The following is a 16,053-nucleotide window of genomic DNA, read 5'->3' as shown; positions in this document are numbered from 1 at the left end:
ACTCTGTAGTGTTACCAGCAAAATATTGTTTTCATTAGGTTTTGTTTTTTTGGTTTTTTTTTAATAGGGAGAACTTACTGGCTGACTGTTTGCAGGGCTGTTTTGTGGTGACATGCACTCTGTGTGCATTTATCAGCCTTGTTTGGTTACGTGAACAGATCGTCCATGGAGGAGCACCACAGTGGTTGGAACAAAATCAACAGCAGCCACTCAATGGTGTTGGTCAACAAAATGAGGTAAAACTTACTGCTCATTAGTTCACAATTAATTTAAAAAATGTGCTTCTGGGAGTAAATACTTTATCATAACATAACAGGAATTTTTTTTTACTTCATGGTATCTTTATTTGTTAGTAGAAGTTGAGCACTTTTTCCTGTATAAACTTGGTGACACCACTGTTATGTTTTTGAAATTGTTTTATTGTGTAGCATTGCATAGATGCTTAGCTGCGTATCTGTACCATTTTGTAAGATAATTTTATGCACATAAAGCTGAATTCTCAAGCATAGTCAATGAAGATGCAGCTTGCTTTTCTTTTGTCTTCATAAGTATGCTGGTAGTTCATGAGGTAACAATTCACTGTTCTCAAAGCAAATGGAAGTTTTGTTGACACCACTGAAGTTGGAACTTCTCTGCCCTCTTCCCACTCTCCACACACACGTGTGCTCCTTCAGTGCTTTCAGGAGCCTCTTAGGTAAAGAAATCATCATATAAGCAATCAATGCATAGGGAAGAAATAATTCAGAATATTGTTTTCGTTTTAGTAAATGTCAGTTTTTAAAAGACAGAGATTCTCATCTTGGTAACTGACTTGAGTTGGCCTTGAACTATCATCTTTCTCATATAATGATAGTTTCCATGAGGGAGTTCCCCTCTATTAAGCACTGGTGAAACCACATCTGGAGTGCTGTATCCAGTTTTAGGGTTCCCCAGTACAAAAGAGGCATGGACAGACTGGAATGAGTGCAGTGAAGAGCCGACAGAAATGATTAAAGGACTGGAACATCTGACATGATGAGATGCTAAGAGAACTGGAATTATTTCGTTTGAAAATGGGAATGCTCAGGGTGGACCTTGCCCTGATGGAGGGCTGATGGATGCCCTGAATGCCTGATGGAGGGCTGTGAAGAAGACAGAGCCAAGGCTGTCTTGCTGGTATTGAGTGACAGGACCATAGGCAGTAGACTTACGTTAAAATGGAGCAAGTTCCATTTAGATTTTTTTAAAAAAGGTGGGTTTTGGGTTTTTTTGTTTTTTTTTTTTTTTTTATATTCTACTACTGTGATCACCTACTGGAACAGGTTGCTTAGAGACATCATAAAGTTTCAACCTCAGGAAAAGGTGGCTCAAAAGCCAAGTGGAAACAGCACTGAGCCTGCCATAGCTGAACCTGCTTTGATTAGTCAGATTGGCTAGATGATCTCTAGAGGCCCTTTGCTACCTCAGCTACTATGTAAAGTTAACGGAATGTTTCTGTTCCTGTTTTTAAAGGTTTAGTGGTCCCAAGTGTAATTCTTATCTAGAAAATATATTATTGGCTTTTTTTAATACTGTTTGGTTTCATATATATACAGGATAAAAGCATGAAGAGTGCTCTGTCAGTTTAACCAAGTAATAAATCCTGTTTCTACAGGCTCAGGCTGCTGTAAATGGAGGTGTTGAGAATGCTGTGCTTGATCAACCTGCTAACCCAGCTGCTGAGAATGTAGTTGTAGGTGAGAACCCTGAAATTCAAGAGGAACAAGTAGATGAAGAGGAGGAAGATAATGAAGATGAAGAGGATGCTGTAGTAGAAGATGCAGCAGATGCAAACAATGGAGCACAAGGTAACAGGTGACTCAAAACATTAATGTTCTAGTTCTTATTAAATATAAATTAATTGAATACCGAGCTGTTGTAATTGAAGGAAGCTGTGTAAGTTCCCACTTCAGTTTATTTATCTCACCTCTGCAATTTTCATGCATTTTGAGTGCTGAAGCATCTGCTTGCTGAAAAGCTGTCGGCAGTTACAAGATGGATATTATGCACTAAAATCTTTTTGTTCATATAGAACATAACATGGAGTGGTTACATCTTGTTTTGAGTGATCTAACAGCTATAAAAATGGCCATTGTCTCCTCAGATGACATGAACTGGAATGCTTTGGAATGGGATCGAGCAGCAGAAGAACTTACTTGGGAGCGAGTGAGTAAGAATGACTTTCTTGAATTTAATAATTCAAGCTCATACTTGAAATTATTTGTAGTAATGCTGTGTTAAAATGCATCTGGGATAGATTTGGAAATAATTCTTTTGTAAGAGCCTTTAGTGACCTAGATAAGTTGTTACATTATAGACAAAATGTTATGATGCTACTTCTTAACCATTAAAGAAAGCATTTTTTCAATTTTAAGTATAGTAGCAGCTTATAAGTATATAGTAGCAGCATAAAACATGTTTTAGTAGTCTTCTCTGAAGTCTTCCACTTGGTGAGGTATAGAACTGAGTTGCAGCTTGCTTTGAGGATGCTGGGCCAGATTAGGAGTGCAGAGATGTTGCTTTAGATGTAGTTTAATGCTTAATTTTTGTGTTCATGAAAGCATTAGACTGAAGAAAAGAGAAATGGAATGTATTTCTCTTAAAATGATGGGGCATTTTAATGTAACATGTTTCTGTATTATTTATGGATCACAAATTCCATAACTGGAGCATGATGTGCATGTACACTGTAATCATGGAGTAGTGTAGAGACTTGAAAATTAGGTTTTTGTAGCTGGTCTAGAGGTAGCCAACATCTTGAGTTCTAAGCTCACCACATGCAGCACAATCTGCCTGAAAGTAGGTGCAGAAGCTTCATGTGATTTACCAGCATCACTACTAGGCTGTGGTATAGTTGTTGCCTTGATTGCAGGGTAGCAAAAATACAGTTTTCATCATGAGTGGCACATCTTGATATTTGTTTTGTATTTACTGAAAGCTTCTTAGTGTCTTTTGAAAGATATTTCATAAAAAAGGATGCACATAAATTCAGGTTCCTGAACCATTCTGTTATTTCAGGATGGAAGTGCTGTATTTTTGAACCCAATTTATTTGCTAGAAAGTGCTGATATATTCCTAACTGATGAAATTTTGTTGCTTTTCCATGAACATAGAAGTCAATTTCAGCATACTCTCATAATCACTTCCAATGTTATGTGCTGACATAGGCAATAGATGTGTAGTTGACATTTAGTATTGAAATGCAGGTAGCTCTTCTATTATAATATAAAAATACCATGCAAACTTTCTGAATTTTCAAACATTTTTGCATCTTAGTTTGATTTGTAAAATATGTGCAACTTTTATATCTTGGAACTTAGTGCAAAGTCCTTGTACAAAAGAGCCTTGAACATGGAACTTCACAGCGGTAATTGTGGATTAGGAGTGTCTCGATTGAAATAGTAAGATACACATAGTAAGATACACTCAAAGTGGGGGGAAAGGAGATTTTTATTTTTTTTTTTGTGATGGATGCTTTATTTTTGACTGCTCTGTGGATGCTTCGTGTAACAGCTGTGCTGAGTGATGAAGAATTTGCTTCTCATCTTCCCTAGCTTTAAAACAATTCTGTTCAAAATTAATAGCATACAGTGTAGCAGATTACCCTGTTAGGGGTTGCTTACACATCGAGGGTAAAATACTAACTTTTCTCAGTGCAGCGTAAACTGATACTTTACAAGTAGGATGAAACAAAAATTTGCTCTTGTATTTAAATATTAAGTTGATTAAACATGTACTTAAATAGCCATGCAATCACTACAATATTTTGTAAATACAAAATCTTTGTCAAAGCCTTCAAAGTCATAGAGAGAAACCGCTTATAAATTAATTGATTCTGTGTTTGGTTTGATGCATATAGATATATGTGTATTCAGATATTCCACATGTATATCACTGCCTTTGAGCACCTGAGTTTACTGTGTTGAATGAGAACTTAGTTTCTCTCTTTATCAGTAAGAATTTATGTGCCAATACTGTTGGTTGAGCCATTAAAAAACTCTTGACTGCATTGGACAATAAAGGTCAATGTGAAAGAGGCTTATTTTAGATTCAGGTTTTCTGATGAGTAAAAATAACTTTCTTATCTTCACAGATGCTTGGACTTGATGGATCTCTGGTTTTCTTAGTAAGTGCAATCTTGCTTTTAAAGAATTTCTACAGAAGGATTCTTTTAAGTATCTGTATTTTTTAATATACATAATTGTATTTAAAGTCCTTATTTTCATGTCATATATATATTTCTTAAAAGACATTTTTAATGATGTCTTGTTCAAGCAAACTGGGATTTTAGGAGTTTCACAAATTAGTGGTGTGTGTGTGGCATAAAAGTGAATTTCTTAAAAGACATAGAAACTTTTGGATCACTTACTCCACTGAAAATAAAAACTAGAGCTTTTAAAAAGCACACACTGAAAATACATATGTGTTCTAACCTTATGTTTTGATCTTTATTATAATTAAAATACAGTTCTCATTCAAATATATTTTTTGTCCTAGTACCACCATAACACCACTACATCTAGTGTAGACTAGATTTTAAAATCTAAGCTCTTCAGTTGACTCTGTTTTCAAAATACTCTCTCTTAGAATCATTCAGTTTGAAAAATACCTCAGAGGTCATTAATGTCTCTTATTTAAATGTGATGCTAATAACTAATGACTAATGTTATTAGTCATTTACTTTAAATATTAATATCAAAAGTAGTAAAAATCCAGTGTACTTGTGGCTGAGGTCACATCTTAGCTAAAAGTAATATTAAAAACTGGAGATGTGCTGTCATTTCTAGAGTCAGAGCTGTCAGTTTTGTTAATGCATTTGTTGTGGCAAAAACTAATTGTTAAAAGTTCAGATGAACATTTCTCATTTATAAAAAAAGTATCCACTCACACTTCATGTAATTCTTTTTAAAGATGGAACTATTTGTATAGACTTTAAAATAAAAGCCTACTTTTACAAAATGTAAGTAAGAGTAAGTGCACTTATCTAGATAAATGTTCATGGATGTGACTGAGCTGCATGTTAGAGCACAAACTTCCTGGCTCTAACATGAGATGTGCAAGTTCTGGTGATAATAGGCTGTTGAAATAAGAAGTTGAGATACAAAGTCAAGTCACTTATTTAAAAAACTGACATTTATGTACGGTTTTTTGTCATCTTCCTTCCTCTTTCCCCTGTACTCCTTACAGGAGCATGTCTTCTGGGTGGTGTCTTTAAATACCCTGTTCATACTTGTCTTTGGTAAGTATTGTTTGCTCTTAGGTTTTAAAATGATCCTTCTTTGTGAATTGGTAGTGCAGGTCTATTTTAAGGCTGTTCTAGAAAAATGAAGATGTGACCTCTAAAAACAGAACCAAAAATGAACTGGAAATAGGAAAACAAATATTTATTATTTTCTAGTTTTGTCATTTTAATTTCTTTAAGTGAATAGATTTAAAATAGGAAATCTAGTAGAACCTTAACCATGTCAACTAAAGCACAGAAAATATTTATTTCTAATATTGTTAAATTAAAGGAGGAATCTCAGGGAATTTAATTTGCGAGGAAATGCAGTGCTTTGAGGAGTAGCTAAGATAATTTTTCTCTTCATAGTTCTTATTAGCTAGTTATACAAATTTTTCCAAGAATCCATTCTTGGAGCTCAGACTGAAAGGGAGGGAGGTATGCAAGAATGTAGCATTTTAGTGACAAATAAAGCATGTTATACACTTCAAAAAATACCAGACAAAAATACCACAAAGTTTCACTTGCTCTGAATGACCAGTTTATAAAAGAAATTTTTATGTTGTTTTGGTGTTTTTTCAGTGGTCTTTCCTGGCAGAAGGGTTTGAGGTTGAAAAGCTGAAGTTGTACTGTAGATAAGTTTTTACAGACAAAGTAAAGCTCACAACACTGAACCAGTGATTTGAACATCTAGATACTGAAACAGAACAGCAAATCAAAAGAAAATAAACATAAGTACATTGTACGTTTAATTCACAAGAAACTGTAACTGTTCTAAAATAAGAGGTGGGAAATACTTGAATTATTTCTTTCTGATAATTATTCTATTTTAATGCATAGTTATCAGAAGTTAATTGGATTTTTTTAGCGGCTATAATATGTAGGCTCTTTTACTAAGTAGATAATAACCATGGAATTTCTAAACCATAGATAAAAATTCAATAATAAGGAAGTAATAAGAATGTTTAATGAGGCTGTTGTATAGAAACATTTTCAGTAGCTGCTTTGCCAAGGGGGGACTCCCAAATAGAAAAGAGAATGACTTTCCTAAGTAAGCAGGAGGTCTGGGAATTTAATATGTGCCTCTCAAGCCTATTTTTAGTATCTTTCCCATTAAGTAATACTGCTTCATTTGCAACTGCCAAATCTCTAGTAATTTGTAATTATAGTACTTGTGAGTTCAGATGTCACAGGAGGTACTTGGTAAAACAGAAGGAAAGCATTTGTAATCTTAATTAGCGGTCCAGAAATTCTCCTTGGACAAATTAATTCATTTCAACTTAATTAATATTTTCTATCGCTCAGTCTAGTACTCACAGAGGAGTTGTACTCCTTTGTGCTTTTTTGTTTGGAATCCATTAGAAAATGTTTTAAATAATTTTATTTTAAAAACATGACAAACTTGCACTATATTCTCATAAAATGTCAAAAATGCAACTTTTAAGTTATTAGTCTGATATCTGTAGGAGTTGGAAGTGTGATCTTTTTCATCTCACTTTTCTTTCTCTTGTTCTTACTGGGCAGGGAGAGTTCAATTCCTTCCTTTATCTTTTACATGTTTGCTTTTCCCAATAACTGCTGATTTTCCTAAAAGAGACATAAATTAAAACTTTTCTTATCATTGATGAGGGTAATACAAATCCTGCTAATTCTTTTCCTGTAGTTTTTTTGTTGATTTGTTTGTTTGCTTCTTGGTATTGAAGTTGGAATTTTTTTCATGTTGGTCATACAGAAATGAGGAAAAAGAAAATCATCACAGTTTTCATTTGAGGGAATGTTTAGTCTGTAGTGGTTCCCAGGGTGGGCTACCATGATGTAGTGAAGAGAATATAGGTGAAAACAAAAGCTTGCCACTTTTGCAGCCCCTTCTCTTTCTACTGATGCACTCCGCTCCTATAAAAAAATTATTTGAATTCTATAGTCCTTCATAACTTGGTTGGAAGACAACAGAGTGAGATAAAGTAACTAAAAAATTAATTTTGTTGCAAATATGCAGGTTTCTAAAAATGGGGAAGGTTTTCTAATGCATTTCCCCTGAAACCTCAGAATGATCAGGAGTGAGTTCTCAGGAATAATGAGCAGTTTTCAGTACATTAGTTCAAAGTAAAAGACTTCTCATTTGCTCCTCATCTCTTCACTGGGTGTCATCTTTCTCCCCCTCCTCTTCCCTCTGCAAATTTCTGCAGGGCTTGCATTTTTCACAATATATTAAGTATTCTTAAGAATTAAAGGACTAGAACTGAAGCCTTGCTAGAGCAAGTCCCATCCCACCAGGCTGTAAAATGGCTAATGAAGTCTTTTAGTGCATGGGAAAGAATGAATATACAGCACAGGTTCCTACAGGCGTCTGAGACAGATGCCAGCCTAGTACATAACTCTGGAATTAATTTACAGAGTGCAAGATGGAATAAGAAGGAAAAGACTTCCTTTTATTCTGTGTAGTTTTATATTGTTTTAGTCCTTAAGTGCAAATTCTGATCTGATGTTCAGTGTTTATAAAATTATAGGAATCTAACACTTGCAAATATTTGCACAGAAATTAATTTTTTGTATTATTTTCATGAAATTTACAAGAAGCAGAATAATACCATGTTATAGTATTCATCCTGCAAATAAGGCTCCATTACCAGTTTTCATGGCCTTTTTTTCTCTTTTCTGCTTACATTATACAGCATTTTGTCCATACCACATTGGTCACTTCTCCATTGTTGGCCTGGGCTTTGAGGAATATGTGAGTACTGTTTTATAATTTCAAAATGAAAAATAAACTACCACTGTTTATTCAATCACAATATTTTTGTAGCATCTTTCCACTTCTATTTGTGGTTGCAAAAGTAACTTCAAGTATGTCTTCTTGCTAGTCCTTCAACCTTTTTGAGTATATGATTAAAAATTTTGTCCCACTCTTTTCCACTTCCTCCATTATTTACATCTCAAGTGAAGCTTTTACTGTTTGTAAAAACTGTGTGTGTCTTCAGGTTTTTTAACAGCCTCTTGTTCCTTGTGTACGTTTTAAACTTGTTTACAAAGTTTGAAAATGGATGATACTGAGATGGGGAAACCAGGGGATGAATGAAACAGTGTAAGGTGGCACTTTTTCTTTCATATATTGAGGTGGTTTTGAGTTCAAAGAAAGTAGTTGTAATGTAAATGTAAACATTATCTATTCTTGATGAAGATACAAAAATAGTAGATTATTGAAATATTTAAAAACTAGAGAAACTTGGCATTCTTCTTGAAGAGTTGAAATTTGGAATTTATCTTAGTTACATAAAAAGGAGATGTAATCTTCTAAGAGACTGATGAACTTTCACTTTTTTTCCTCTTTGCTCCAGGTCCAAGCGTCTCACTTTGAAGGCCTGATTACAACTATAGTGGGATATGTTCTTCTAGCAGTGACTCTAATTGTTTGTCATGTATCCTTTTGTCAGTAGTTACCTGGTTCAGATTTATATGTCAATAATTTTTTCTGGCTATGCTTTGTTGAGATGCAGACATGATGCAGGTGCACTTAACTCACTGTTTTTCTCTGCTCTTTTGGTGAAATTGGAAGGAAAGATCTGTTCTCTTGGAGATTTAGAAGTTGTCAGTGTAACTGCCTGCTTTCAAATACTGTCACATGCTCAACAACACAATCAAGGGCTTTTATGCTTGCTTGAAGGTCTGTCTGAGGAGAAGAGTGTAGAATCATCTTTTCCTCACTATCCATAGGCTTCTGCTGTGAACTGTAGTTCTAGCAGAGAGATTATAAAAAGAGGTATGATGGGAAATTTATTCGAATATTTTTGATCCTGCCAGATTTTTGAATAAGAATTATTTTAGTTTTTTTGTTATGTCTCTGCACTACTGAGAGTTTGCAGCAAGAATTCCCTTCTCATTATTACTTTCTCAGAGAAAACTACTTTCAGTTGTAGAAAATAAAGTACTGGAAGCTGGAAGGATTTATTTGGTCACAAGTAAGAAAGCTGCATTCAAGCTGCGTGTTTTTTTACATCAGCATCAATTTGAAAGAATATACACTTGTTACCAGTTTTTTGTGCAAAAGTAAATGAAGTTAACATTGATTTTCCACATCAGTATACTGATGTGCAGTGCATGTGAAAACATTAGTAGATTAGCATGTAGGTTTTTCCTCCTGAAAAAAAAAACCCAAAACAAGCTCCCAAAGTGCAATTGCATCTAACTTTTCTTGGAAAAGGTGAGAATTTGGTTTAGACAGCAGTGAAGGGAAAGCTACTATTTAAAGTAGGTCTTCGGTTTTTAAACTTAGTTATTTGTGGCAGATGTTTTCAGAGACAACTATTTATTTCTCGAGAAAACTGCTGGTCGTTTAATTTAAGGGTCCTATTATTAATTAATATTTATTTACTTTAGATGCATGTTTGGGGATGTTACTCAGCACACCAGATCATGACTACTGGAGTCACAGCCAGTTTTGGAAATAGAACCCTGATAGTACACATACTTACTATTTAATTTTTCTCTTTTATAAAATTTCCTGTTGCTAAAAGCAGCATAATATAGTGTTTGATATTAGACTGTTACAAAATGTTTTCCAGTGTTATTTTCTTGACAAAGCTATTCAGGGTTTGGCAGCTCTTGTTAAGTTTCAGCGATCACGTCGTTTACTAGGAGTTTGCTATATTGTTGTCAAGGTAATCCTAATTTTTTGTGTGTGGAAAAAAAACCCTCTTAATTTAAACTGACATTATTGTTTTCTTAGCAATTTTTGTTAAATAAGTGAGATGTTATTTTCTGTCTTTTCCTAAAGGTTTCCTTGTTAGTGGTGGTTGAAATTGGTGTGTTTCCTCTCATCTGTGGCTGGTGGTTGGATATATGCTCCTTGGTAAGAACAGAAACAAATAATGACAAAATCTTTTGTAGCTGTTTATATTTGAAGCAAAAAAAAAAAAGTTCTGATGAGAAGAGAGCTGTTAATATGAGTTTGATTTGACAGCACTCTTCTGTTTTCATCAACAGCATTTCCAGAGGGAGATTTCTAAGTTTTTTTAGGTACTGCCTAATGTTAATTTTGGGGGTTTTTATGTTACTAAATACAAATTAACATGCTATTACTAAAATCACAAGATCCTAATCCTTTTTAGTGCTGTTACAAGACCACTCTGATAATGAGCTTACTTATAGGCAAACTTGTGCTCTGAATAAACCTCTTTATGCAGCCATCTTATGTGGAATAGTAATGACTTAGTATTTTAAGTTGTCCAGTCTCTTTCTGTTTTGAAAAATATCTTTGCTGCACTTGTTTGGAATTGAGGACAGTTTTTCTGTCCTGAAAAATACTGAGTATTAAATTTGAAATAGACAAAATTAGTTTTTTCCAGCCTTGGTAGAAATAGAATTTTACTTAGGGATTACTTGCTTCCATCACAGTGTCACTTTGTTTGAATTGATTTATAACTTATCTAGAGTCTGTTAGACATTGAGTTGACATCTTTCTTCTTTCTGTCAGAAGAAATAAATTGATCAGATATTGATCTTTATTTGCTGTTCTTATCATAAATAATCCCTTTTTTCTATAAATGGTGTATTTATGTGTTAAAGCAAACATTTAAATTATGCTTAGTATATATATTTAACTAGGGTAAACAAAATTGTTTGTGTGGATGTTTGCCAAACTTTATTCAAATTTGTTTACTCTTCACCTTCTTCTAGGAGATGTTTGATGCCACTCTGAAAGACAGAGAATTGAGCTTTCAGTCTGCCCCAGGCACCACAATGTTTCTGCATTGGTTGGTTGGAATGGTTTATGTCTTCTATTTTGCATCCTTCATCCTTTTGCTAAGAGAGGTGAGTCTCTAGAACAAGATCGGTATGTAACACAGTTGGAGGCTTACATACAGAACTGTTAAATCTTTCGTGTGTGGGTGTTGCTGCTACCATTTTTTGTGTGTATATTGGATTCAGTTTTATGTAAAAAGGGCCACGCTGGTACTTACTGCAGTGAAAAAATCATGATTTTGAGTACATTTTACTTAGAGATTTTTGTTTAGCTGTTTAATATGAGCATTGCCTTCAAATGAATCCAAATATGTTTTAGTTGTTTAAGATAAATCAGTACTTGAAAATTAAGCTCTTATTTGGTTATTGGTTCTCTAGTTCCCTGTAATAATACTTTCTTTGTTCTATTTCTGTGCAATTTTGGTGAATCTTGTTCAAACAATATCCCTATTATGGTAAAGCTTATTTTCTACAGCAGTGTTGTTCAAAATGAAAAATAAATACAAAGATTATATTGTCCTCATATGTTGTTTTCTATTTCCTACTTCAGGTATTGAGACCTGGTGTCTTATGGTTTCTCAGGAATTTGAATGATCCAGACTTCAATCCTGTGCAGGAAATGATTCACTTGCCCATCTATAGACATCTCAGGAGGTTTATCTTATCAGTGGTAAGGACTTATCAAAAAGATTTCTTTATTTGGAAATAAAGCTTCATATGTATTGTGTATTTAATGAAGAACATTTTCACCATGGAAGTGAACTGGTACTGGAGCAGGTTGCCAACAGAATCTGCATCTTTCAATACTCAGGCTCAACTAGATAAGGTTCTGAACAACCTGATGTATCTGGGTATGCTCAGAGCAGGGGTCTGGGGAGAGTTGGTTGGACTTCAGAGCTCTCTTCTAAACCAAGTATCTTATGCTAAGTCCCAGAAAATGTTTGTATATTCAGAAAACAAGTGTTTGTTATAATGGATATTGTAAATCGCTTAACTTTCATGATGCCCTCAGTTACTGCAGTAAACATTGTGTGTCCAGTTCAGCCAAAGTAGTGCAGCAGGGGAGAGTAATTTTCTAGATAGATTTTGGACTGGATTCTACTGCTGTAGCCAGTGGTGGCTGTTTCCAGATTATCACTGTAAGATGGTGAAAACATTGAGAGTTTTTTCCCTTCAGTTGTTTGTCTGAGGTTTGCTGAGCAGTGCTGAGCATGCAGTGAAGGCAGGGTCGCAGACTGTCTTTGACATAAATGTTACATGAACTGTGTAAGCTGACACACCAGAAACATTGTTTGATGTACTGTGTTGTTACACCTGAGGTGCTTTAAGCAGTGAAAGCTCAGAGAGATCCTGATTTGTTAGAGAGCCCTTCAATATCTGAGTGGAGTTGACCTTTCCACCTTTCTGAGCATTCTGTCCTTAGATAATGGTAATTCTTCAGCTGCCTGAAATTTCATGGTACATCAGGTGGCATAAATACAAGCCAAGATCTACTGGTTGCTCATGGTCTCACTTATGTTGTCACACATAAGTGTTGAACAGGCAGTTACTTGAACTTCACCTTTTGACTTGATCAGCTAATTAATTCAGAATTTTCACTAGCCTCATGCTAGAATATGGGATCCAGAATGGTAATCATTTACCATTTCAAAGAATAAATCACACCTTTCAAGCTCTGTTTATCTTTCTGTATGTTAAAGAAATGTCTTGTGTATGACATAAACTATTATTTTTCAGGAAGAATGGGATTTTTTTTTTTTACCTAGTTAAACACAATTTTTCTCCACATCTTTAGTCTCTATTTCATTTATATGAAATGTAAGAATGTGTTTAAAATGTACTTAATTTTTCCTCGGGTTCCTTAAGGAAACAGAAATCATAAAAGTGCATTGTCTTCAGGCACTTGATGTCCCCTACTGAATTTTGGTCTTTCACTCAATTTGAAATGTGAAAAAATATGAACTGAAAGGTCTTTTGACGCTTCAGCAAGTTGCTTAAGAAGTCAGCCACTTAGAAAAAGAGAGGAATGCAAAATAAGCAATCCTGGTGTTGGGGATGGAGGAAGAAAGAACTCTGGCGTTGCTCTAGCTGTCAGCAGGGTTATTCTGGTGCTTACTCACCTGCAGTCCTATTTGGCAAGGGCATCGTAGTCAACTGGTCTGCCTGGGATGGATTTCATTTTCTTCATAGTGTCTTCAAATGCCCTTTTGCACCTTGAATGGCAGCTGAAACAGTGTTGCTAAACACAGCCCTGTTGGCTGTGGCTGGACAGTGCTTGCTCAGCATCCAGGCATTCTTTGCCGCTCTGCCCTGCTCCCTCACCTCCAGTGAGTAAGCTGTAGGCTGGAAGGAGGGTATTCCTGGAACAGCTGACCCAAACTGACCAAAGGGATATGACATCATGATCAGCAGTAAAAGCTGTGAGAAAGGAGGTTGGGAGGGGATGTTCATGGTTATGGTGTTTGCCTTCCCAACTTCCCAAGAAATTGCTGATTGTCTGTCTGCTGATGGGAAGTAGAGAGTGAATTCTTACTGTTTTGATTGCTTACTTGGTGCTTTCTCTATTAAATTGCCATTATCTCATCTTGCCTGCCTTCTGTTTTGCCTTCCCTTTCAGCTGGAGAGGGGAATAAGCAAGCAGCTGGGAAGGTATTCAGCTGTTAGCCTGGGCTGCCCACCACCCCAGGGAACATGCCAGAGATGGGTGGGAAACATGGTTTGGTAGTTTCTACTTTTTGGACTAACTTGTTTACCTTATAATTGCAGATTGTCTTTGGATCAATTGTACTACTCATGCTCTGGCTTCCTATACGCATTATTAAGTATCTTCTGCCTAACTTTCTTCCATATAATGTTATGCTCTACAGGTGAGCATTTAATTTTAAAAAGATGGGGTTTTTTTTAATGTTTGTATAACTGGAAAAAGTATTTGCTCTCCCTGAGCATTAAAGTGACACTTTTTGTGATGTTATTTTGTCTTCCATTAATCTAATCTTCATTGTTCTAGGAGAAGTAAAGGGTAAAGGACATGGCTACATCATACAATGTGACAAATTAAAAGCTACTTGAAAAAAGAAGCAGTTTGTATTCCTTCCGTAAAGATAACTGTTCGGGGCTTTATGCCCTCAAAACACTTCCCAGTTCAACTTTCTGATAGTGAAGTTCCTTTTGTGTTTGCTTTTTTAACACACTCATTCCTGATTGTCATTGCTTCAGGAGTAAAAGAATATCTGTAACTGCATTTTTTTAATGATAGCAGTTTTTTCCTATTTCTGAATAATAATTCAAACAGTAATGATAGATGCAAATAGAGACACATACTGTATTCTTAGATATAATATTTCTCAATGTTTTTTTCCTAAATTTATTATATGCCAAGTGGCTAACCTCTCTGTTCAGGGTAGTATATAGGGAAAAACCGTAACAAAAAAATGAACGATTTTCCTTTTTGGCATCCAATGTATTTTTGTATTGTGGTGGCATTGATAGGATTCAGTGTAAAAGATTTCTATTAGAATGTTCCTTATATTTTATGTTATGCTCTTCCCATTGTTTCCAGTGATGCTCCAGTAAGTGAACTTTCCCTAGAGCTGCTTTTACTTCAGGTGGTGCTTCCAGCTTTGCTAGAGCAAGGACATACAAGACAGTGGTTGAAAGGTCTTGTACGAGCATGGACTGTTACTGCTGGATACTTGCTGTAAGTACAGAAATCCAAATTCAGCTATAACCACTGTGTCCAGTTTGGCCTTTAACATGAGGGCAGCTTTCCAGAAGGTTGTCCCAACAAGCAGGTTTAATAGCTCTTTTACAGATAAATATATTATGAAAAACTTATACAGTGATTGCTTTCTTCTAAGCAGTAGATGTATGTACTTCTGGACTAGCCTTTGACAAGTAATTCTTTTGGTACACCATTACAGCATTTGCTTAGTGAAAGAAATCTGTAAAAGTATGACTGACATCTTCTTCACTCCCTATTATATGAAAATAAGGAAATGTCAGCAGTGTGTTTCCATGAATCATCTAAGTAAAATTCATGTGCACTTCTTGGATTTCTTACTCTAAGAAGGAAAAAAAAAAGAAAAATAATTTAGAACATTGAGCTGAAGAAGTAAGCAACTTAAATTAGGGGTTTTAAAGTTACAAGTTCAGACTTTAGAAAAGGATAAACTATTTCTTTGTCAAATAAAGTAAATTATTGTACTGCCAGGCAGAGTTCTAGCACTTGAAATTATTTTTTAGTTCTTCTGTTTGCCAAATTAGTCAAGAAAAAAGTAAGGTTGATTTTATTTCTGTACAGTTTTCAGTTTAACTTCAAAGTACATTGGCATTCTCCCACCATGTTGCACTCTTAGCATCAAGAATTATTCAAAGAATAATTATTATGTATGAGTTATGTATGAGAAGTTATGTATGAGAAAGTGAGTGAATGAATGAAAGATTTTTTTCTTCACTGTAACCCATAATATTTATTTTAGTTTCTCATAAGGAAACTGCTCACTCCCTATTCTCTTGGTTTGCATTTTGAAGAAGTTTTTAATTATTTTCCAAGTTTTGATTGTGTTTAAGTATAGTGTAACAGGAGAGTTTTAGAGATTGTGATAGAAATGGCTCTTCTTACTCCAGTGTTGCAGCTCTTTAGGACAATTACCAATTACCTCTTCAGGAATTTTAGTTTGGCACAGATGAAAATCTTTTGCTCTGTTGTTCCCAAAAAGCAAACTGTTGGGTAAATTTAATTGCTATTAGAATATCTGCACATATCTTACTCTGCTAAGCTGAAGAAAATTAAGTTCTAAAGGTTCATTTTTAATCATAGTCAAATTTTGCTAATTGTATGTGTGGAAAACATCAACAGAATAATTTTTAAGTAGATTGATTTTTTTCCTAGGATTGATATTCTTAAAAAGCTGTGAACAGGTTTGAGCAATTCAGAATCTTCTTGAAAGACTGCCTGCCTCTGCAGTTTGACAGCACGTCCATAGCAATGCAGCACCATCCTTGTTTGGTTTAGGTTTGAAGGCCCTTGTTTCCTATAGAGCTTGGGTGACAGTAACATAAAAGCTGTCAGTAGA

At 35.0% G+C, this 16,053-nt stretch overlaps 1 protein-coding gene across 2 annotated transcripts in view; it reads left to right on the top strand.

The window, feature by feature from the left end:
* MARCHF6 (membrane associated ring-CH-type finger 6) overlaps positions 1-16,053 on the top strand; it is a 44,294-nt gene that overhangs the window by 15,062 nt on the left and 13,179 nt on the right. For both annotated transcript variants that reach the window (XM_054649906.2, XM_054649898.2), the window contains exons 6-18: positions 68-236; positions 1,634-1,826; positions 2,123-2,184; positions 4,112-4,144; positions 5,206-5,257; positions 7,912-7,970; positions 8,575-8,655; positions 9,826-9,894; positions 10,011-10,085; positions 10,913-11,047; positions 11,529-11,648; positions 13,745-13,845; positions 14,538-14,675. In XM_054649906.2, the coding sequence (XP_054505881.1) occupies positions 68-236; positions 1,634-1,826; positions 2,123-2,184; positions 4,112-4,144; positions 5,206-5,257; positions 7,912-7,970; positions 8,575-8,655; positions 9,826-9,894; positions 10,011-10,085; positions 10,913-11,047; positions 11,529-11,648; positions 13,745-13,845; positions 14,538-14,675 (1,287 nt within the window). The remainder of the gene's footprint in view (positions 1-67; positions 237-1,633; positions 1,827-2,122; positions 2,185-4,111; positions 4,145-5,205; positions 5,258-7,911; positions 7,971-8,574; positions 8,656-9,825; positions 9,895-10,010; positions 10,086-10,912; positions 11,048-11,528; positions 11,649-13,744; positions 13,846-14,537; positions 14,676-16,053) is intronic.

The sequence above is a fragment of the Agelaius phoeniceus genome, chromosome 1, assembly GCF_051311805.1.
Source record: "Agelaius phoeniceus isolate bAgePho1 chromosome 1, bAgePho1.hap1, whole genome shotgun sequence".
Lineage (NCBI taxonomy): Eukaryota > Metazoa > Chordata > Aves > Passeriformes > Icteridae > Agelaius > Agelaius phoeniceus.
This window is presented reverse-complemented; position numbering and strand designations above follow the sequence as displayed.